This window comes from Cydia splendana, chromosome 5 (genome assembly GCF_910591565.1).
Source record: "Cydia splendana chromosome 5, ilCydSple1.2, whole genome shotgun sequence".
Classification (NCBI taxonomy): domain Eukaryota; kingdom Metazoa; phylum Arthropoda; class Insecta; order Lepidoptera; family Tortricidae; genus Cydia; species Cydia splendana.
Window position 1 is genome coordinate 14,842,484 of NC_085964.1, and position 23,219 is coordinate 14,865,702.

A 23,219-nucleotide genomic window follows, 5' to 3' on the forward strand; every position below is an offset into this window, starting at 1 on the left:
TTTTTGACCAAAGTTAAGCAACGTCGGGCGTGGTCAGTAGGTACTTGGATGGGTGACCGTTTTCTTTTTGCATTTTTTCCCGTTTTTTTTGCATTATGGTACGGCACCCTTCGTGCGCGAGTCCGACTCGCACTTGCCCGGGTTTTTTTTTAATATTGATCCTAGCGAAAAGTGTCCTACATGTTTCTTGTAGGAAATTTTATGTTTATTATTTATGTATAAGATTTTTTTTGCTATGAGTCATACTTTTCAAATTATTAACGAAAAATAAAAACAAGGAACCTTAGAATTTAATATAATGAACTTTCTCTCTTTATTATCTTTTTAAATATTGATCCCTGCTAAAAGTGTACTGAATCTTTTTTGTACAAATTTTTGTGTAGATTATTAACGTTTAACAAGATTTTTTTATATTGGCCACCATTTACGAGGTATTTACGAAAAACTAAAAAAAGGGACCTTCACCCCCCCCCCCCCCCCCTCCCCCCTACACCCTCAGCACACCCGCTAAGCTCGAGGACATTAAGTATGGTTATCTGGACACCACAAGGTATAACTGTGCCAATTTTCAAAATTATACGAATTATTTCCGCAGATTTTTTTTATTTTCTTGGACTATTAACTAACTCGAATGTCGAAGTAGAAGTGATTTTTGTCATTACAATCTTTAAATGCTTGACTTTTACTCGTCAATTCAAAATTAGAAAAATAGTAAGTATTACAGTTAATTAGAGTTATAAATTGTTATAATTCTTTCTTGTGAAGACAGCTAATTTTATGTACTTATTGGAGCTATGCATAACTCAATAGTCCCACAAATTATCTTAGCTTTGCTAGTATTCTTCCTTATTTTCACTACCTACTTGCCCGAAATTGACTGCTAGAGTTAGACCAAGTCTGCAACGATTTTGATAGCATAGGCAGTGCAAGTGTTATTCATAATTTCATAGAAGATTGACGTTTAAAATAACACTTGCACTGCGTGTGCAATCAAAATCGTTGCAGATTTTTCTTGGTCTAGCTCTATTACATTTTTAATGTCTATTAGTAAGTACTATTTTTTGTCTCATAATAATTTGGTATCATTTGATTAGATTCTCAATTTGTCGCGGTATACACTTATATTGTATACAGGGTGGAAAGGCACGACGATCCTTTCCGGAAATGGGAGGTAGTTTAGCCTAAGCTCTATATTTTCTCAATAGAAACTATGTTAATATGGGCAACCGTTTCTAAATTATGGCCTTTTAAACATCCATGCAAAAAACTACTTTGTTCTAACCCTAACAGGTGACAGGGTCAATGAACTTACTTGTAAACAATCAGTATACGACAAGAAATTATGCTAATTTGTTGCCATCTAACCATTTTTAGGTCTGCTTACAACACGGTAAGAATCGGTAAGGATTTTCGCTTTCTTAGTGGTTCCACTTGTTCAATACTTGAATGAAGTAGTTATGTTATTCCTTAATATTAATAATACTAACCACAACATTGTTTACAACGACAGTTCAAATGGTGACATTGACAACCACTCAAAAGTACGCAATCATCTTATAAATATCTCTGGTTTCCTTGACTGATAAAAAGGTTTTAGTTTCTTAACACGTTTCACAAAATTATTTTCGAATAATTGGAACCTATCTAAAATAATAAATAAGTTTTTGGCAAAAATTTCATTTTTGGTACAAGCTTTTATCGCTGACTGTACTTTTCTTACGACAGACAACTAATACTCATCGAGACAATTCTAAAAACCCCTAACACAATTAGGTTACGTTGCCTGTTTCATCACAGAGTTCCTATGGCCACCTCCTGTCTCCATCATTAGATCAGCTCGATGGTACCATAATATTGCATTGTCATCCGATTTATACATGCATGCAAAATTTCAGCTCAATCGGAAACCGGGAAGTGGATTAAATTTAACTTGCAAGTTTTGATTACACACAGACAGACAGACATACAGACAGACAACGGTCAGGTGATACTAAATAAAAGCTTGTAAAAATTACAAGTAGGTTGTGTTAGATGCACCAAATGAACTTGCAAAAATGAAATCCTAAGAATAAATCAAGAATAAATACTTCTTGAATAGGTACCTAACTAACAAACCTTCTTGCGTGGTAGGAAATAGACAAGACGTCTGATGTTTGAAATTAAATTTTCATTGAACTTTACTTATTTAATGTCATATTCTTCAAATAAAAATGCCGTTGTTAGATGCTCGTGGTTATTTAAATTTGTGGGGCTGTGTAAAAGATATGGTGTACCAAACGGAATGTGAAACTGCGGACGAAATGAGACAAAGGCTAATTGGTGCTTTCTGCGGAGGACAATCTGCGGAGGAAAAATGACGTAGAGCATACACTATCGCATGTGCATCGACATACTCGGGCACGGGCTGCGGCGGCGTTGTAAGACACGGAGGTACATTTGAACACCGTATGTGAAGAGAAGATAGTGTTAAATATTGGCAAAAAGTAATTATCTAAGAAAGTAATAAAATTGTAATATTTTTGCATTCATTTGATTTATTTGACATTTATGTGTCATTCATACATCATTGCGATTCTGTCAACGATCGGAAAAAAGTGTAAAGTCCCGAGCTTTCCCGGCGGAGATCCTTAATCTATAGCCGTGATGTGCACGTGCTATAGGGTTGTCACCACAGTTAAAAAGTAGTAAATTTGCTATTTTTATTTTTTACTCAATTAACGATTCTTACCATTACCAATCGTCTCTGTATCACTTAAACGACCTAATACTTCCGGGAAGGATCGTCGTGCCTTTCCACCCTGTATAATTAATAATTATTTACACTCACCGTCTTACCTACCATTTTTCATTTCATTAAGTACTCATCAAAATTCGAATTTGCTCATAAATCTTATTCAATATTAATTGCCGGAAAAAATCCCGGAACTGACAATTCAGAATACCGATGTCGTCAGAATAAGGACGTAGACGTGCTGCGCGGGCATGGTGCGGTGCGCCGCGCGGGGCGCCCGCCTGCTCGTTCTACCACGCGTCTGCTTCACCCCCTTGAAAACGTAAAACTCGAGTATAAGAGCGCCTTAAAAGATGAAAGTCCTATCCGCCTTTCATGTTTTAGGCGTGTTGTATCAAAGATACTGCAATGAGTTTCCACATAATTAACAAATTAAAACTATGCTTTTTTTCTCCAGTCATGGACACCAAAGCTCCAGTAATGGGCCCCCGGTAATGGACGTGGATCCAGTAATGGGCCTCCTATAATGGACATTGCTCTATCAGTATAAAATTTTGAAATGGGGAATAAGTTATGGCAAAAAAATCAATTTTTGGTATAAGCTTTTATCGCTGAATGTATTTTTCTTTCCACAGCCAATTATTATTGTATTAGATTCATCGAGACAATTCTAATATACCCAAACACAATTAGTTAGGGTTTATTGCGATAAAGTTCCCATGGCCACCTCCTGTCTCCATCATCAGATCAAGTCCATGTTATCATAATATTGCATTATCATCCGATTTGCATACTTAATTACGTACTTACACAAAATTTCAACTGAATCGGAAATCGAAAAGTGGGTCAAATTCAGCTACCAAGATTTGACCCACACTAACTAACAAGGCAAGTTAAATAAAAGTTTGGAAAAACGATATTAATTTATCCTAAGTCCGAGAATACCTCCTGGTTGACATATTTCGTAACTACATTTTACTTCTGTATTGTTTAAAACATGAAATTATGGCATGGCAAGCATCATTATGTCAATTGTCCCATCATAGGAGGTATGCAGTTTTACAGCTCCTATAATGGGATTGGGCCAAATACCACTATTTTTTTACATCTGTGGAATCACAACATAGTGTGTTGTATACCATATCTCATGGTAAATGCAATTAACAAAACACATTCTAGTTTTCATCAAGTATTAATTAATTAAAATTTAATAAATTAACTCTCCTCTCTTAGCGAAGTTGTTAAGAATTTTTAGTGAATTTTTTTTTCAGTGGCACGACAACTTTTGGGTTGACGCACATTTCTTAAAAAATAACCGAATTTAATAAAAATTAAAACATATTCAGGTCTAGGACTCTTATTTATGATAAAAATATATCCAGTGTTTATAAACTACTTTTATATACTTATTTTAGAGGAATTGTGTTTTTTTGTCCCATTACTGGTTCAAAAACAGCGGTTGTTTTAGGTTGGGTTAGGTTAGGTTCCTTCGTTATCTTTTGCCCCTCAGAGCAGAAAATAGAAGCTCCGCAAGGCGGAGCTTCGTCGATTTGTCACCAAGTCATATTTGCTATGTTAAAACCTATATTAGTATGATTTCTAAATGGAAGATCTCCGCATAAATTTCATTTTATGGATTGAACCTAATATAATTTCACACGCGGTATAATAATGAAATAAATTTATTCAGTAATTTATAAATGTTGGGTGATTCAATTTTATAGAAGAAATATTTAATGTATGTAATATCATATAGTTTAGTTTTAGTTATATAATTCATATATTTTATTGTATATATTTAAATGTTAGGTATATATATGTATTTATATTATATGTAAGTATAGTGTATATTTTGATGTACTTGCATATGTGTGTTAACGGTTTAACCGCTAAAACCGCTTAACCCCGGGTTATTGAGATGATGCAAGTGGCGCTGTAGGGATGAAATGCACCCATTTCTTACTAGGTAGTATGGCGCACGAATAGAGTGATAGCGCCTAGATACTTAGTTCGAATCAGAAATGGGCGCTTAATTTCTTCCATGTAAAGTAAAACACTAATACAATATAACGCTAATACTGCTTCTTTTTTTTTCTGTGTGATTATTTTCGAAAATATTCACTTTATTAAAAATAGTTTTAGAAAATTCATATAAAAATCACATATTTGATATGAAACATCTAACGACACCACCCCACACCATAGAGCAAAAACAAAAAATCATCCCCGCTTTACGTGTAGTGTGTAGTGGAGGTAGGTATAGGTGAGTGATTCTCAAAATAGTGGCATCTTAACCTGTCATAGAGTTTTTGAATTGAATGTATGTTTATTTGCTCTTTTTCATATGAAACAAAAATGTATCTAGATAAACTAAAACAATGTTTATCGAGGCCAAGTCATTATTTTTATTTAAATTTAATACTTATATTTATAAAAAATAAAGATTAGCACTTTTTACTGTAACCTGTCTTATCCAAAAGCATCGCTCTTCCAGTTTTAGTTCTTTAGATTTTATAAGCACCAATTTATGTAAATAAAATATCATGCTATATAATAACATAAACAATACCTTTTAAAATGTACTTTGCACAGGCCTTATATATATATTTTTTTTACAACAATATTCACGCACGAAGTTTGTCCAAGGATATTTTCTCTGTTAACCTGTACCAACCTGTACATGCGCGGTATTGCATCTGACTCATACACAGAAAAAATTATTTAGATCATAACTATGGCAAAATATTAGGTAAGTATTAAGCTAACCACCGTAGGGTACCATTATTACCCAAGTGTCGTAGTTTCGTAGAGACAAGGGGTTAAATACAGAAATCTGGGGTTTTGTAACGGAATGTTAACTTTAACTTAATTGTCTCGATTATTTTACGAATTTGGTATGGGGCCTAATGTAATAATATCATTTTAATTATGTATAAAGGTTTATGTAACCTGCTTAACTTTAACCTGTGTTCAATGTATAGGGTATTGTATGCCTTAAAATAACTTCTTCATTTTCCGTTCCCTTTTGAAAATTTGGGGTACTTGAAGTGGTAAAACATATTTCTCATTATTAAAACTAAAAAAAATACAAAAAAAAAAATCCAGTCACTTTAACCTGTCGATGCCACTTTCTTGAGAATCGCTCAGGTACAGTCAACGGTAAAAATATGGGTGTAGACAACTTACCTACTCAAAAATATGTCCCATAGTTCTTAATTCACTGACATAAGAGTTATGGGACATATTTTTGAGATGATTTGTACACCCATATTTTTACCGGTGACTGTACCCTAAAAATATGTGGTTTATTTTTTATTTTACCGCTTGGTCGGCATGATTGATTTATATTATAATTATATACCTACCCATGCCAAATTGCAGCTTTTTATTATTAACGATCACAGAGCAAAGTCGCAGACGAACAGACGGACATGGAGAAACTTTAAGGGTTCCGTAGTCAACTAGGAACCCTAAAAAGGGTCCGCTAGGGTCTGTAATAATCGCGTAATAGTAGACCCAGTAGACCACCTTGCGCCGGCATCTGCGCGCATCATGGCAATGACTGACATTGTCCATGGCCACTCGTGCGGAAACACTTACAAGCCTATCGAACGATTTCTATGCCGTTGTACATAAGCCGGTTTCACTGCGACACCAAACAAGTGAGAAACGTACGTAATTTCACAAAACAGCCAAAAAAGTTGGTAAGCACCTAAAGTTTAGGTGCATTAAATTATGCAATTTTAAAGAAAGAAAGCTTCAGTAACTTCCGAATGCTAAGCAATAAAAATATCGTTGTCTGTAAAGTCGCCGATACGGACGATAATTTTGCGTGATAACGTCATAAGAAAACGTGGCCGTAACGTTACCAATTACCATGGAGATCTGCCCACAACGTTACCATGGAGATCTGGCCACAACGTGACACTTTTTCGTGCATGCAACCGGTGTTCATCGATTTATAAGACGTTATAACACTTATAACGTCAAAAAAAATGTTATTGTTACTCGAATCATTAAAATCGAAGTTTATGTCAATGACACAACTATTTGTTAAACGTAATCTGTCTTTCCACGCATTCACCAATATCAACGAACCGAGTAAATGAGTTGTTAGCAAAAAGCCGCTAAACAAATAAATGTGTTGTTTGACTTTCACTTATATCCACAGTTATCTCACAGCGGTGGGCCGGTACCGCGACGCGACCCCATCAGTCCCAGTGACAAGTCAATGGGGTTGACAACTGTCAAAGGTTTGCATAGCTGAGGCCATCATAGCTTGCCCCCTTCTCAAAGAGTACCTAGTATAATATATAGGACACCCCTTCTCTAATAGTTGAGTTCTATGAGATTTGGCCTTAAGGGCATAAAATTCTATTGAAATACTTAACAAGAATTCGACACAATTCTATAGTTCGTTTTTTTTAGCATTAGAAATAAGGTAAACAATCTTGATGTGTCGTTTAATTGAAAAACACATTTTAAAAATAAGTTACGGCATATATATGTCGCAGTCGGATCGTATAATCCGCCGTATTACATTACGGCTAGCCGTTTTCAAAAACAGGGGCGTTTTGAAATGCGGCGGTTTAACGATTAGCCGGATTGAATGCGGCTGAATGAGAATCCGCCGGAATGTATTCGGCGCCATACGTTCTTCAATACGGCTAGCCGTAATGTAATACAGCGAGTCATTAGCCGCCGCTTTGACAGTTTTTAGTTCCCATTTTTAACACCCGTGGCGCTGCCTGACAAACGCTGGGGTGTCCATCAAATCTGGAGTTCGTCGGACTGTTTCTTTTCAAAAAACATTTCTTTCGCAACTTAACTAGACGGAGCCCCGCTTCGCGGGGCTCCTATTTCTGAGCGGTTTGCCCTTCGGGCATCTGAAGCTACCTAACGGACCTAACCTACCTACCTATTGATTTAGTGAGACGTCCGTGAAAACATTACACTTTGGGGAAAAAAGCGTAGGTAGGTAAGTAGGTTAGGTTCGTTAGGTAGCTTCAGATGCCCGAAGGGCAAACCGCCCAGAAATAGGAGCCCCGCTTGCGGGGCTCCGTCTATTTAAGTTGTGAAGGAAATGTTTTGGAAAAGAAACACATGTAGTGCGGTGGGACCATGGTAAAAATAAATTAAATTGCAAACATTGTCAAACTCCGGTTACGTAGGCGACCGAAAGAACTGGTCACTCTACAATCTAAAATAGTAGTACGATGCGGCTAAACGTTGGCCGCCTTATTGAAGAACGTATCGCAATGACAATCCGGCTAATCGTCGAACCGCCGCATTTCAAAACGCCCCTGTTTTTGATAACGGCTAGCCGTAATGTAATACGGCGGATTATACGATCTGACTACGACATATATATATGTAACAATTGTCACAATTGTAACAATTGACGACCGGTCTGGTCTAGTGGGTAGTGACCCTGCCTATGAAGCCGATGGTCCCGGGTTCGAATCCTGGTAAGGGCATTTATTTGTATGATGATACAGATATTTGTTCCTGAGTCATGGTTGTTTTCTATGTATTTAAGTATTTATATATTATATCTATCGTTGTCTGAGTACCCATAACACAAGCTCTCTTGAGCTTACCGTGGGGCTTAGTCAATTTGTGTAAAAAATATGTCCTATAAAAAAAAAAAATTACGAATCTAATACGATAATTTATATTCTTCTGCTTTCATAAGTAATAAGTATTGATTTTTAAAAAGCGTTTATTAATTAAAAGACATGTCAAGATCGCTTACCTTCTTTCAAGTTCTTTCTAATGCTAAAAAAAACGAACTATAGGGATTGACAGGGCAAGCTATGCTGGCGCCTTCTGCTAAATACTTCGACCGGCCAACCCCATTAGTATTCTTTGGTTTCAATTCCAACAAGGTCTTACTTTTATCAGTACCTATCTGTGTGTATCAGTAATATTATACCTATTATATAACGGAATTGTTTTAATTATGTAAGTACTAGATACTAATAATACCTAGTTAAACATGTAGCCAGTGAATTTTCCTACTTATTTCCTCCTCCTTTCGTGATTCTAGAATCTAGAACAGCAATCAGCAAGGTCACGGCGTAGTCTACCTACACTCAAGAGCAAGAAAAAAAGGTCATTTTGTATGACAATTTCTATTCCAAAGGTACCCAGAGTATGGAAGTAGCTTAATAAATCTTGTCGGTCATTGGTGCCATGGTGCCACTACGTTATCAGCATAAACGTCAATTATATATGCTATATACATATATATATATATGTCGTTTATAATGGCACTTCCACACGTTGCCACGTCAAAATTGGTGCAGAGTTAGTTTTGACGGACTCTAGCTGGCATGACATGTTACTTTCATGTCGGTTGGTCATTTTAGGAGATTTCATGGTCTAGCTCGGCAAATTCATGAAAAATGATATTACAACAACAGTTATATTATAAGTACATATACTGGGTCAAGTAGATCTTGTCAGTAGAAAAAGGCGGCAAATTTTAATTACCATAGAAAATTTGAATTTCGCGCCTTTTTCTACTGACAAGATTTGCTTGACCTATATAAACAACCCGGCTCCTGCTGTTGCCGGTGCACATGATGCATTTCCACAATGGACATACGATTATTTACGATTTAATAGTAAACACGTTATTGAATGTATTTATTAAAACAGAGATCAAACAAATGATCATAAGTCTAAACCTAAATTAGCCTGAGGCATTGTTCCCAGGACACTACCAGCCATAATTCTGCCAGCTACGCTCCGAAAGTCCGAATCAAGCATATCTAAAGGAAGTGAAGTATCTCATTGCGACCGTCCGGAACCATCACGAACTGTAAACAACTGAGCCGGTAGTCGTAATAGAAGCCGCTTTATATAATAGAAGAAGTGCACGTTCGAATATCGGGGCTTTGCTGAATCATTGTCAAACTAACTAATCACTCCCGCTAGCCTCACCGTATGGGTACTAACAAGTGTCATTACGAGGTCAAGAATTCTGCTCATCTCCTAGTCATTCACTGACCTCAATTATCGAGTAGCATATATATACATATATCGAGTAGCTATTTTTATGGATTAATATCTACCTATATATTAGTAGGTATATTAGATAAGCAGATTTACAAATAACGTTAATTTTGAATTTGGCAAATGGACTTTTGTTGCGACGTACGGACGTTTGCACAAGTGGTTTGCCTGCAACAATTGCTTAGATCCGCAATAGGTAAGTTTAAGATCATTAAAACTAAAATGTGTTCCTAACAAAGTAAGATTGTAACTGCTGTTGGAATTGGAAGGCTTATATATAAGAGTAGGTGTGCAAAGTTATGGGCCTCGTCAATCTTAATTTTTTAGGGTTCCGTAGTCAACTAAATTTTCCCCCATTTGTCCCCATGTCCGTATCTGTCAGTCCGCCCGCGGCTTTGCTCTGTGATCGTTAGTGTCAGATACGAGTATCTATATCTACAATTTAGCATGGATTGGATAAATCAATCATGCCGACAAAGTCGAAAAAGATAACTAGAAAAAAAATTAGGATACCTCCCTTACAAATAAAGTGGGGGGAATTTTATTTGGATTTAACCCTATGGTGTAGTGTAGTAGGATAGCCTGAATATATATTATAGGTCTTTCATAACAAATATAGGGGTGTTCAAAAACTATTTATGATAAAGCTGATAAGGTATTTTCAGAAAAAAAAAACGCTCCGAAAGAATGCATGCACAAAGAACGGATGCAGGATGTAAAACCATGTGGAAATCATTTTGACCACTTCTGACTGTATATACCTACTTGGTACTTACGACCTGCGTCGGATAACATCGAATAGTCTCCGTTAGCCAATACCTACTTTAAAATATTAAAATAATCAAATAATTTTGCCCCATCATGTCCAATTTGTTGAAATGCCTATTATTTGTTTTACCTGCGCCTACTAAGGAACTTGCCCAATGCCCAACTTTACGCTTGCCTGCATCACGCTATGGTGCCTATAGTCGCCCATAGAAAGGAAGTTATCACACACGGTTACGCACTATGTCTATATGGATATCGAAGCCCAAATTGCAGTTTCAAAAGTGGGTACAGGTTACTGGTTTGTTATGTAACCTCATTTGTTTCCGGCTGTGACCTCCGAAGGTCTCTGTGTCCCGTCCCGGGCGACAGAGGCGCGGCGCGTTGCGGACGAGTCTTTTCTCATATTGGAAGTGAAAGTGAATGAATGGGGCGGAGGCTTAATTAGAGAAGAGACCTGCGCCTGCGCCAGTCCCTCCGACATCACCGCGCTTCGCACACGCGTGTTTACTGCACCTGCCGACCGCGCCGCGCATCCAAGTCCCAGCTTCACCTACGTCGCCCGCACGCACACGCACCACCACCGAGGTATTGCTGCGCCCGCGCGCATCTGCGCAGGCTCTTTACTCAAAATCGTGACACGAAAATAAATTCAGTTTTATTTTTCAAAATAAGCATTGGACGTGTGTGTTAAACGGACAGCACAAGGTGATACACGAATATTTTTAAAGGCAAACATTTTTTTCTTGGATGTGACTTTATGCGACAATATTTATTTTATTTTAACAGTTGAGCACTCTGCAACTGCAACATTTGTTTATAGTTTTCGTATTTTATAATTTGTGTTAGATGATCTTTAATACCTACGCATGAAGTATGAAGTTCTAATGTTATTAAATAAGAAAAAATTTTTTTTAACAGATTTAATGCTTACGAGTTAAATACGTAATTAGACCGTTTAAAGCCCGGTTTAAATAAATAAACAATTAAAAGAGTAGGCATAGATTCGTAGGATAATATTTTAATTGGCGCCTTCAACGTAGTTAAAGTAATGATGCAGTGCTTGGTGACTTTCCCATAAGAATTTTGGAGCCAATGACTTTTCTTATAACGGTCAATTATTTAGTTATTTACCCTATATCTTTGAATTTATAAAGTTAAAGTAAAGTACTATGTACTCGTTAAACACTAGACTCGTAGGTACGCCTTACAACCATAACTTTTTCGTAGGCAAAGGTATTTAACAAAACCACAAAACATAATACATGGGTAATGAGGTCCTGTTGCGATTATGTTACCAACTGTCTGTTACCTAATAGTTAGCGTCGCTGTAACGCCACTCTGTAAACATTGTGACGAGAAGAATGAATCAGAGACGCAGCTTTCCGTTACCGTAAAATGCGTCCCAAATCGACGATTTCTCGCGTTGGGCACCATTTCACGCAAACGTTTAACTCGCAGCAAGGAGGTCAGCAAGGCGGGTTTTGCTTTCACAAATACAACAAAATAAATTCATCTCACGTATCGATTGTCCTCGGGCAGTCGAAGTCTACATAAATAAAAGAAAGCGAACTCGTAGGTTGATAAATACGGCCCGGTGGCTCACTAGCTACTTTCGTCGGTGCGGAATGCTTGGTGACACTATTGAGCGGCGTCAAGTGCGGTGCTAGCACCCCTTGGCCCATGCAAAGGAGTGCAATATAAATACCTAGGTATCTAATCTATATTTTCTGTGACTCGTACCATAGCCCATGTTCGTGACTTTACTGGTCCCTTGGCTAAATAAAACAGGCGGTCTTATCGTTAAGAAGTTATTTCTTCCAGACAACTTTCTCTATGTAGAGAGCATCTTAATACTATAAGTTAATTATGTTGAATCTAGAATCAACATAAGAACCCATTCACTGAGTGACAACATACATATTTTACGTACCTATGTATTTGCTCAAGAGCAAGATGGACTCAAGCTTTTGTGAGGCCATTTGCATTATAATGTTATTCGCAAGTATAAAACTAATTATCTTTACGGGTTTTTGCAGATGTAGAAAGCATTTAAAGTATTTACCTAGATAACATTGCATTTGCATATCTAACCGCCCCTGTCATTATAGTTCAAAGTATCTTGCTTTGATACCTCATGCGGAGTCATGTTTAACAGCTTTTCATTAATATGGTGAACATACGGTACTCTATTCTATACCCTAATACCTATTGCGCTCCGTAAGATCCACCAAAATATTATCTAGCAAGAGAACGCTAGCACAGAATAAGTAATAGTATTATCATACTCTAGTAATCCTATGTTCCTGCAATACAAGGGGCATTTGATAAAGCTTCAAAAGTCATTCGTTGGGCAATGCATTCATTTTTATAACAAGTTACCTGAGGATGCTTTAAGATTACCCTTTCCAGCTCTTAAGAATTACCTAAAAAAACCGGGCAAGTGCGAGTCGGACTCGCGCACGAAGGGTTCCGTACCATAATGCAAAAAAAAAACGAAAAAAGGAGCAAAAAAAAACGGTCACCCATCCAAGTACTGACCACTCCCGACGTTGCTTAACTTTGGTCAAAAATCACGTTTGTTGTATGGGAGCCCCATTGAAATCTTTATTTTATTCTGTTTTTAGTAATTATTTGTTGTTATAGCGGCAACAGAAATACATCATCTGTGAAAATTTCAACTGTCTAGCTATCACGGTTCGTGAGATACAGCCGGGTGACAGACAGACGGACGGACGGACGGACAGCCAAGTCTTAGTAATAGGGTCCCGTTTTACCCTTTGGGTACGGAACCCTAAAAAGTCATTGATGTTGAAGGCTTATTACAGAGTCGAGGACTACGTGACAGACAAACATGCATGGTCCAAACCAGAAAGTGTAATAAAAATAAGTAGCAATTAAAAGCATTGTATTATGTGTAGAGTTATAGGTGACTCAGCTCAGATAAGAAAGCACATCAAATTTTATGAAGGCATCTCATGACAATCAGTTAGATTCATATAATATGTATTCTCATTTCTTTTATTGACTTTATTTTCTTTTACTCTTGTAAGAATTTGATGTTTTCTGAAAGAGCTACGTATTTGTATGATTTCATGTAAGTACATATATGTTTTATTTTTCATATTTATATAAAGTTATATACTTACTGAGTATAATTGCATGAATTCTATAGTAATTTAAATTGTATTTTTCTTATTTACTCGTAATGCATGTTAATTATAACTATTATAAGATGTAATAATGTTTTGAAAAGATGTGTCCCGTCGAGTTTGTTGCCGGTCCCGTATTGGGATACCCTCCTCCAATTGAGGGGGGATTTAAATCTTCTCGAGGCAGAGGTGTACGGTTGGAGCCGGTATAGCTTTATTTGACGTTCATAAGCGCATTGTAATATGCCTACTTGAATAAACTATTTTTTATCTTATCTTCCCTGTCGGAGTGCTATACGACGAATAGATAAGAATTTAGATAATCCTTACGTTATATGTACCGAGGTATAAGGGTCAAAAGTGAACTCAAGTAGTATAACTAATGTCTTGAGATTAGATATGTCTGCTAGATTCTAGATTCAGTTTTGCACGCTATGCCGCGCAATAGGTTAGAGATTAAGGCATCTTCAAACGGAATTACCGAACCGGTATTACTAGTAATACTAGTTAAGTATGTACGCTTTTGCAAATAGTAAGCGCTTTATGTAATTTAGAGCTTTCGTGCGCTAAGACCAATTTCGCGTGACGTTTAAGACATACTGCCTTTCTAATCATAATCAATTCCTATTTAATAGGGTTGATCCTAGTAGTCAGTTAAACTGCTAGCTTAGCACGCCTCCATACGTAATGTGTTTGCAGGAGTGCTAAGCTAAGGCTATGTTCACACGGTGTTAATTTTTGCTAGACTGCTTTCCCGCATAGACGCCGTGTGAACGATTTTGTAAGTTGTCATACAAATTTTGCTGTCACTACGGTATTCGATAAAATCCTGTATATGGTAGATATCTGGAAAAATTAACACCGTGTGAACCTCGCCTAATAGTTTTCATGACGGTGCAGTCGCCATCTGGGCTATATAGTCTGTGCGGAAAGAGAAGAGTCGTGGAATGTATGGGGCCCAATACATTCCACGACTCTTCTCTTTCCGCACAGACTCTAACCGCGAAAATCGAAGTTCGCAAATTGCGGGCATTTTTCTCTTTTACTCCAATGAAGGCGTAATAAGAGTGACAGAGAAAAATGCCCGCAATTTGCGAACTTCGATTTTCGCGGTTATAGCCCTGATATGTCAGAGCGGCCGAGGTGCTCTAAAATATCTGAACACGCACTTTAGCGCCATGACAATAGAGGCGTGTTCAGATATTTGTGAGCGCCTTGGCCGCTTCGATATATCTGACGGCGACTGTACATATTCTTGCAACTAAAAAAGGGGAGAAACAGATTAATTTAAGAAAAGTTGTTATAGGTGCTCCTTATCTTCTTTACATGCAAATACCTTACTAATTATATTATAGAGTCCGGTCTCATCGGTCTTTACAATTAATTGAAATTAGGTACCTATGTTTTCTATCTACCTTAAATTATTTCAGACTGAACTGCCATAGTTAGGCTCGCATGTATAATACATTCGTATGTTCCGTATGCTGTACGAATAGATTATCTTTTTAGTACGTCTAGTACTAGATAATTGAATATGTAAATTAATCCGTCTGGTAATTAAGCCTAACGGGCATCGGGCTTAACGGGTTGCCTGGATAACTTGTGATAGACATCCAATATCCCAACATTGCATCATTTCTCAACGTTTGAGGCCGTAGGTCGAGCCCGAGTGTCTATTTTCTCCGCGTGGAGTATGAAAGTATACTTTAGCGTCTAACTATTTCTATATAATTCTATAACTATTCTGTTCAGATGAGCCGGCACTCCTGCCTGGCAGCCGCGGTGCTGCTCGCCGTGCTATGTGTCGTCGATGCCCAGAGGAGACTTGCTCTACCGGACCCCAGGAGTTGTGCGAATAGTAAGTACAATACTGGTTAAAAATCGTTAGGTACTCGCTTTTATTACCTGCTTTGATATAAAGTAGAACTGTATTGAATACATGCATAGGAAAATGTAAGTTGCAATTATAAATTAGATGTAGAGCTGCTAAACAATAATACAAGGATCACTAGGACGTTTTCCTTGTCTTTGAGCGGTCGTCTGGTTGAATCGATTAGGTTCTTATCCCGGGAAGCCCTGCAGCGCTACAGTGTTCGATCTGAGGGTTGCAGTTTCGAATAATTTAAGAGCCCGTGATTATTATTATTTAAATTTAATGACAGGTATGGACTGTATTGTGTATTTAAGTACCTTTTGAATACATCAAACTAGTTTTTATGTTACTGGATTCGTCAATCTACGCGTCCAAAGTTAAAACGGCCGTTTTTGTTTTGAGCTCATGGATCGACGAATCCAGCAACATAAAAACTAGTTTGATGTATTCAAAAGGTAATTAAATACACAATACAGTCCGTAGCGGGCGTAGCGGCCCCCTTTTTAGGGTTCCGTACCCAAAGGGTAAAAACGGGACCCTATTACTAAGACTCCGCTGTCCGTCCGTCTGTCACCAGGCTATATATATATTTCGTGATCTGTGATAGCTAGACAGCTGAAATTTTCACAGATGATGTATTTCTGTTGCCGCTATAACAACAAATACTAAAAACAGAATAAAATAAAGATTTAAGTGGGGCTCCCATACAACAAACGAGATTTTTGACCGAAGTTAAGCAACGTCGGGCGGGGTCAGTAACTTGGATGGGTGACCGTTTTTATAGATAATGGTACGGAACCCTTCGTTTGCGAGTCCGACTCGCACTTGCCCGGTTTTTTAAATACCTGTCCTTAAATTTAAATAATCACGATTATTTAGCAGTGGCGCTAGTGTGCACGTTGATGGGCTCTTAAGCTTAAGAGCTGGCACGTACCTAGCTACTAACAGGCTGATACGATTATTCAAGTTTTATTTGTGAAAATACTGAAAAATTGTTACCTTAGTATGTTTGTATTGTATATTGTATGTATACCTCGTGCAAGTGTACTTCATGGCACGAAAACTTTTCCCCTGATCATCGAACACGCGACCATACCTACCCGTAAGTACATAAATTCGTATAGGCTGGCCTTCAATAACCGAACAAATCTATTGATACAGTAACTATTTTATTTTTCCTGAAATAGGCTGGATGAGATAATATATGTGGTGAAAATAATAAGTCATTAAATGCTAAATAATGTTATTTTGTATCGCCGGGAACTTAATGTTGAAACCGGTGGTACGGCGACATGCATCAGTCCATTACTTTTATTGAACGACCGAGCGAGCGCGAAACGCGAGCGGAGCATCTCCGTTTCAGCTTGGGCAATTTCGGTTTCGGATGTCTGTTCAGCTATTTTCGATGATTAATATCTATACATTTACTAGCTTTTAACCATTTTTAACATATAACCTATTATGCAAAAATAACTCTCATATCGTGTAAGGACAAAGTTGACTAAGGATTGTAAAGTCAGGTCATCACGGCATTGAATCGTAAGACTTGTAAACCTGACAATGTGAGCTCATGTCCAGATATGGCTGGTATTTAATTTACTATGAGAGCTGCTTGCAACATCTATGGTCAATAATCTCATAGACTATTCCCATCCCAGCAAAGTAACTAGCTGTTCACCTTGTCTTTAATTGCTTGAGGTAATGCTGAGTCCTCGTTCATGTGGAGTCACGAACTCTTCATACCGTATTATCGCTTACTTACTCGTAATTAATATTTTTAATTTACATACATAGTTGCATCACTGACTAATGCTTAAGCATACAATTTAACTATGTCCGAAGCTAAAGAGAAGCGTCTACGGCTCCTGGTGATATCCTCCTCATTTTAGCACCTAAACTCGTTTGCATCCTAAACCCTAAAGGGCACCAAGAATGGCTAGAAGGAGCACCCCATGCAATATACGGTACCTCTATAATTACTGCTACAAGCTGCTTCTATATGCGATCAAGAACCTAAATACCAAGGGGTATTAATTAAATTGTAATCGTAATAAAATAACAGATCTTGTGAGTAATCTAAATGGGTCATCTTTTCGCCTCCGGCTCTTCACAATTGTTAGATTGACCTCTTGCCTTTGCATCCATTTTATTTAATGTATTCATTGCAACAGTTGCATTGAAAGCGCCACTTATTCGCTTTGGTAATCGTAATTACGAATACTTTTCGAGAAAAGCTTCAGATTAAATCAATGTAAATATTACAAAGTAATATATAACGTCTAGCGATTATGGAGCCAATCGCACCATCATTTGTAGGCCCTGGATCCCAACTCTGGACTTCTGGAGTACAGATTTAACGTCTGAACTATTCGTTATTTATAAGGTTCAGGTGCACCCTGGAAAGTTTCCGAATTGATGATTCTTGTACGACCTTTGTATCTCTTGCTGCTGTTTGGAAAGTTTGCATTTTAGCATCTCTGTGCGAACATGCTATTTGTAAATTCTCACTTGAAATTATTTGACCTTCAGTGTTTATATTTAAATAATTTTAGTTGCAAAACACAGACGCTTTGCAACGTAATGATTATATTTGTGGTTCGGTTCTTATGGGAAATAATCGCGCTTTCGCAATGTCGGTGGCATATGCGGGGCTCGGCTCCTGTACGTGACGACATGCCATGTAGGAGTGCACTTTGTGATTACAATCAGCATTGAACTCGTTTACAAAGGTAACAAACATCCTTTGTTGTGAAGCACATTTATTGTTAAAATTGTACGTGTAGGTAGTAGGTACATGTATATCTACAATATCTACATAAGTAACGCACCGTTTAACCCAGTGGTCTCCAATAAACTACTGCGGCCCGCGTTATCGCTCTTTGCGATAGAAAGGCAGATAATTAAATTTGGATTTTGTTTTTTCGCGGAAGGGCCTCAGATACAGACAGGGATATTGTTTCACCACCTAACAAATTGCAGACTTTCAAAAAAGTTTGAACACCCTTGGTTTATTTATAATTTTGCATCTGACTAGTTAAACTTCACCCGTAAGCGTAAGGTACTAGGTACTATAACAAGATCACCGGGACAATTTTTCGCCCAATCTGGTTACATTTATTTAATCAGGTGGTGGTAAGATTATTCGTCGTTGTTGACTTCGCTGGAAAAAGAATTGAGATCTATATGGGTGCCAAGTTCTAGTTTGCTTGGGGTGTAATTAAAGTTCAGGAAATGTCTTGGCTAGTTTTTAAACCAAAGAAATAAATTTTAGAAAAGTAACATAGGAGAAATAATATAGCGTGTACGTAAAAACTAGATAAGTCAACTCCTGAACTTTAATTAGGTACACCCCAAGCAAACTAGAACTTGGCTATGATAATACTATTACTTACCTATTCTGTGACTTGGCACCCATATAGATCTCAATTCTTTTTTCGGCGAAGTCAACAACGACGAATATTATTGAACTTGGCTCTCTTTTCACATTTATGTTTTTGATGGGATTGATCTAACTCTACCTATGATTATAATTTCGGGATATATGCTTATCAAGTTATCACGGCTATGGCACAATATTTACTATTAACGTCTATAACGATAGGAATACAGCTCCCTGTGTAGATTTTGCCATATCCTATGACTTCATGAAATAACTACTTAAACGAAGTCGTTTAAACTTTAAATACCACCCCTATCCTGTGTAGTTGATCCAAACTTTAGTACGTAACTATGGATGTCTCTACGCTACGTTTACTTTAAACGAACTGTAGATGTTTACTTAATTTTGTCATTTTTACGATTACCTGACACCTACGTGATTAATTTTAATAGGTATTTATAATGGCGTAAGCTCTATATCATCTGCATATTCTTTTGTCTGATATTGATAACATCATCAGTAGCACAACTTCTTTTGTTCTATTCTTGTACCTACCTATTGTAAAAAGCGGGAATTCACTGACGCGTAATACGTAACGCGCGGTAGTTTCTCACGGCTCTTGACATGTCAATATCAATAAGCAGTAACATCAATTCCATATCAATTCTCTTTCTCTTCAATTACATAATTTGTGTGAAGAGATTATTAAATAATTACTCAAGTAACCAACTAGTTAGCGCCAACTTTTATGCCGAAAATAGCCATTAAATTGCTACTAAGTGTTGGTGCTTTTTGACAACTTGCAATAGCTATGCATAACACGCGCGAACAACTCAGCATAGCACCGGAGATGAGTTGGTGAGAGGCATGAAATAAGCACTTTCTAGTTACGAAAGACTGTCGCTTCATTGAACGGCCTGATCATACGTTTGTTTTGATTGCAAGGCATTTCACGTACGATGTCCCCTATTACCACGGCAGCCTTATTTGGCCTATCGAACCGTAGAGAAAGAACTCTTTGTTTGGATAATTGGTTAGACCGTGGATTTATACGTTTGCACACGTTAATGACATGCGAATTTTACGCGTTTGCATGTTATAAAGCTTAATAGGGCAAGGGACAGGTGATTTACGTAATGGGTTGGTGGCATTTACTTTTTGTGAAAATAATGGCCTACAGATTACTGTTTCTGCAGCTAATGACCCAAACAATGGCACTATGAGAATCAACGAAAATGGGTAACCTTGTGCAAAGCTTTGAGCGGAGGATCGTTCGAATTTAAACTCTTGTTTCGAAACGTGACTATACCTAGGTGTCGTCACCGACGTTCAATAGATGTACCTACCTGCTCTGTTGTATGAAGTTAGACGGACTGGTAACTTACTTACCCACATCCTACATGGCGTGCATGTCGCAATGTACTTACCTCCTAACGTGTGTATTAGTTGTTTGAGACTGTTTTGTTCCTTGTGGCACAATTTGCTAAGCCATTCTGCACTTCGCATTAATCTTAATGAATGTGAGCATGTCGTAATGGTGCTAAACTTATTCGCACGGTTACAATTAAAATCTTCATTAGCCATCAATAAGAACGCGTGTGCCTGCGTATTCATCCATGTAATGATGTCACGTATTCACATTAATTATGTACGTTGTTAACAGGGGTACGGCACTCGACGTACCGCGACGCGCGTGGTGTGCTGCATTCGTACTTCTTCAGTTGGGAGCACGCACCGACCCGCAGCCTGGAGGTGGACTGGCTGGACGCCAGGAACATCTGCCGTCGCCACTGCATGGACGCCGTGTCGCTAGAAACTCCTCAGGTACGCATCATTATCATTCGCTTGCCCCTATCCCAGAGATAATCTGTACAGATGATAAGTATTAAATTTCTTCCAAACTTTTTTTAATCTCGTCATCTCGACACTGGTTTGGTGTGCTATTCATACTGTCTGACATTCAGCACCAGCATCAGCACTATTTTTTCATATTTTCCTTGGATTATCATACTAGATTTCGTTGCTATTTCTTATATATAGTCCTTCGCCATCGCCACGACATATTATATATAGGTATATCATCTAAGTATTGAGCGTTAATCTTTTGGCCGCCGGACCTAGTCCGCAAAGACGCTCACTCACACGCCAGAGCAAATTTTAAGTAAACAACAAATAAAAAGTTTAGGGATTGCAAATAGTGATATCGATATTTACAATTTATGGTAAAAATCTGTTCAATTCAGCTTTGTTCTTATCCAGCTTTGAATTATTTCCAAATTGCCAAAATTAAACATATATTTTACACCCGAAATGTTTAAAATATAGGGATTTATCACAAAAAACAACCACTAAACAATGTCGATTCAAGACGTAATATCGCCGCACTAGGCTGTACGAGAAGTCTTTTATACAAGACAACGGCGCTCATGGATTGACTGGAGTGCAGACCGACAAGGACCGTTTCCGCGCGGGTTAAGTAATAATAGTCTCTAGGTCAACGGCGTAAGCGCTTGTCGATACGTAAACATTATCAGCGTAACGTTAGGGCCGCGCATCATGTGTCGATAACGTCAATATACCGGAACTGTTTTGGTGAAAATTACACGTGGTTGAATTTTCAATGAGTGAAGAAATTATTTCGGAATTAGTATCATTCATTATAATTTCAGTTTGGTATACATTAATCTACTAAACTTTTATCAAATTAACGTTCAAGGACTTTTATAAAAAAAATAACACATTAATTTCATCAATGTTACTTCTAACAAAAAACTAAAGTCTGATAAATAGGTACCTATGTCCATCTGTACCACTCTTGTGTGAAGCGGTCGCTGCTGTTTATCCCTTCTCACTACGCTATCATCTCAAAATAAAATCAATTATTTATTTTATTTTTAGGGTTCCGTACCCAAAGGGTAAAAACGGAATACTAAGACTCCGCTGTCGTCGCTGCTGGACAGACGTCCGTCTGTCACCAGGCTGTATCTCATGAACCGTGATAGCTAGGCAGTTGAAATTTTCACATATGATGTATTTCTGTTGCCGCTATAACAACAAATACTAAAAAGTACGGAACCCTCGGTGGGCGAGTTCGACTCGCACTTGTCCGGTTTTTTTATTTATCTTTTCTGCAATTAGTCAACAAGGGAAATTTACTTGTCTGAGCATAATTTTTACAGCTAAAGCTGCCTGAACTTTACATATAGTTATGCCTATCTGTCTCTCGTTTTACGTATTCTAGTAAGTATGTAATTAATAGTGTCCGACCGAAGGTTCGGTTTCGGTTTCGGTTTCGGCCAGTTTCGGCCAAAAAATCATGTTTCGGCTGTAGTTTCGGTTTCGGCCAAAAAACGGCCGAACCTTTCGGCCGGGCCGAAACTTACGAAATGGTACTTCGGACAAAGACCAAAAGTTGGGGAATAAGTATATAGGACAACAATATTAATACCTGCATATACTGATTCATGTACAGTAGGTACATGTAGGTACAGAAATTAATTGGTTTATTATAAAACACAATTCCACTAATGAGGGCGCCATATATTAGACGGTCGACGCAGTTTTAAGAGGCTGTCAACACCTATAACGCGCACACTGTCTAATTGTATCGGAGTGAATGAGATAGCACTGTCGCACGTAGCAGTTATCCGAATATCAGCTCGGCCCGAGTCGAACGATGTCTTTTTCGCTCTTATTCACTCACTTATTCAGTCGTTTTCCTATCTACCTGTAATGGCAAATTTTAAACGAGGCTAATAAAGGCTGCGCTCAACTAGTTCCGCAAAGTTGATTTTCTCAATAGTTAATATTTTGCGATGCTGAACAGCTGACTATTGATTAAAACGAAGAAAAAACCCTTAAAAGTGTCCCCAGTACAGTTTTTCATACGAATGCTCGACCTTAGCCTCACTTTTTACCTCAAATTACCATTGGTTTGTGTTCCACATGTCCTCTACTTCAGCTTAGCCTTTGGCCTCGCTGCGCCATGCTCGGCCTGTGGTCTCGCTTTTTAATACAATGGACAATGGTTGAAGTCTGTGCTCAACTTACTTATCCTGAAGCCTGAAGCACGGCTTTGACTTCGCATGAAAGTTCGCCTCACTGTGGCACTTCGGACTTTTAGGCCCAGGTGAAGATCGGTACCCGGCCTTGCGATATTGTTAACAAAAAATTTCGCGCTCGCTACGCTCGCGTTTTTGGTTGGTTTTTTGGTTGACCCTGTATCTACATGTTAGCTTGACTGGTGAATGAATAGAGTTAGACCAAGAAAATTCTTCAATGATTTTGATAGCATACGCA

General features: G+C 37.9%; 1 protein-coding gene across 2 annotated transcripts in view; it reads left to right on the forward strand.

Moving 5' to 3' along the window:
* Window positions 1-23,219, forward strand: part of LOC134790806 (uncharacterized) — a 45,665-nt gene that overhangs the window by 17,769 nt on the left and 4,677 nt on the right. Inside the window, exons 1-3 of one of the 2 annotated variants that reach the window (XM_063761763.1) lie at window positions 10,950-11,104; window positions 15,421-15,526; window positions 20,584-20,744. In XM_063761763.1, the coding sequence (XP_063617833.1) occupies window positions 15,421-15,526; window positions 20,584-20,744 (267 nt within the window). In that variant the 5' untranslated portion in view covers window positions 10,950-11,104. Of the gene's footprint in view, window positions 1-10,949; window positions 11,105-15,420; window positions 15,527-20,583; window positions 20,745-23,219 lie in introns of those variants that run through there. The other variant, XM_063761764.1, reaches the window with a different exon arrangement.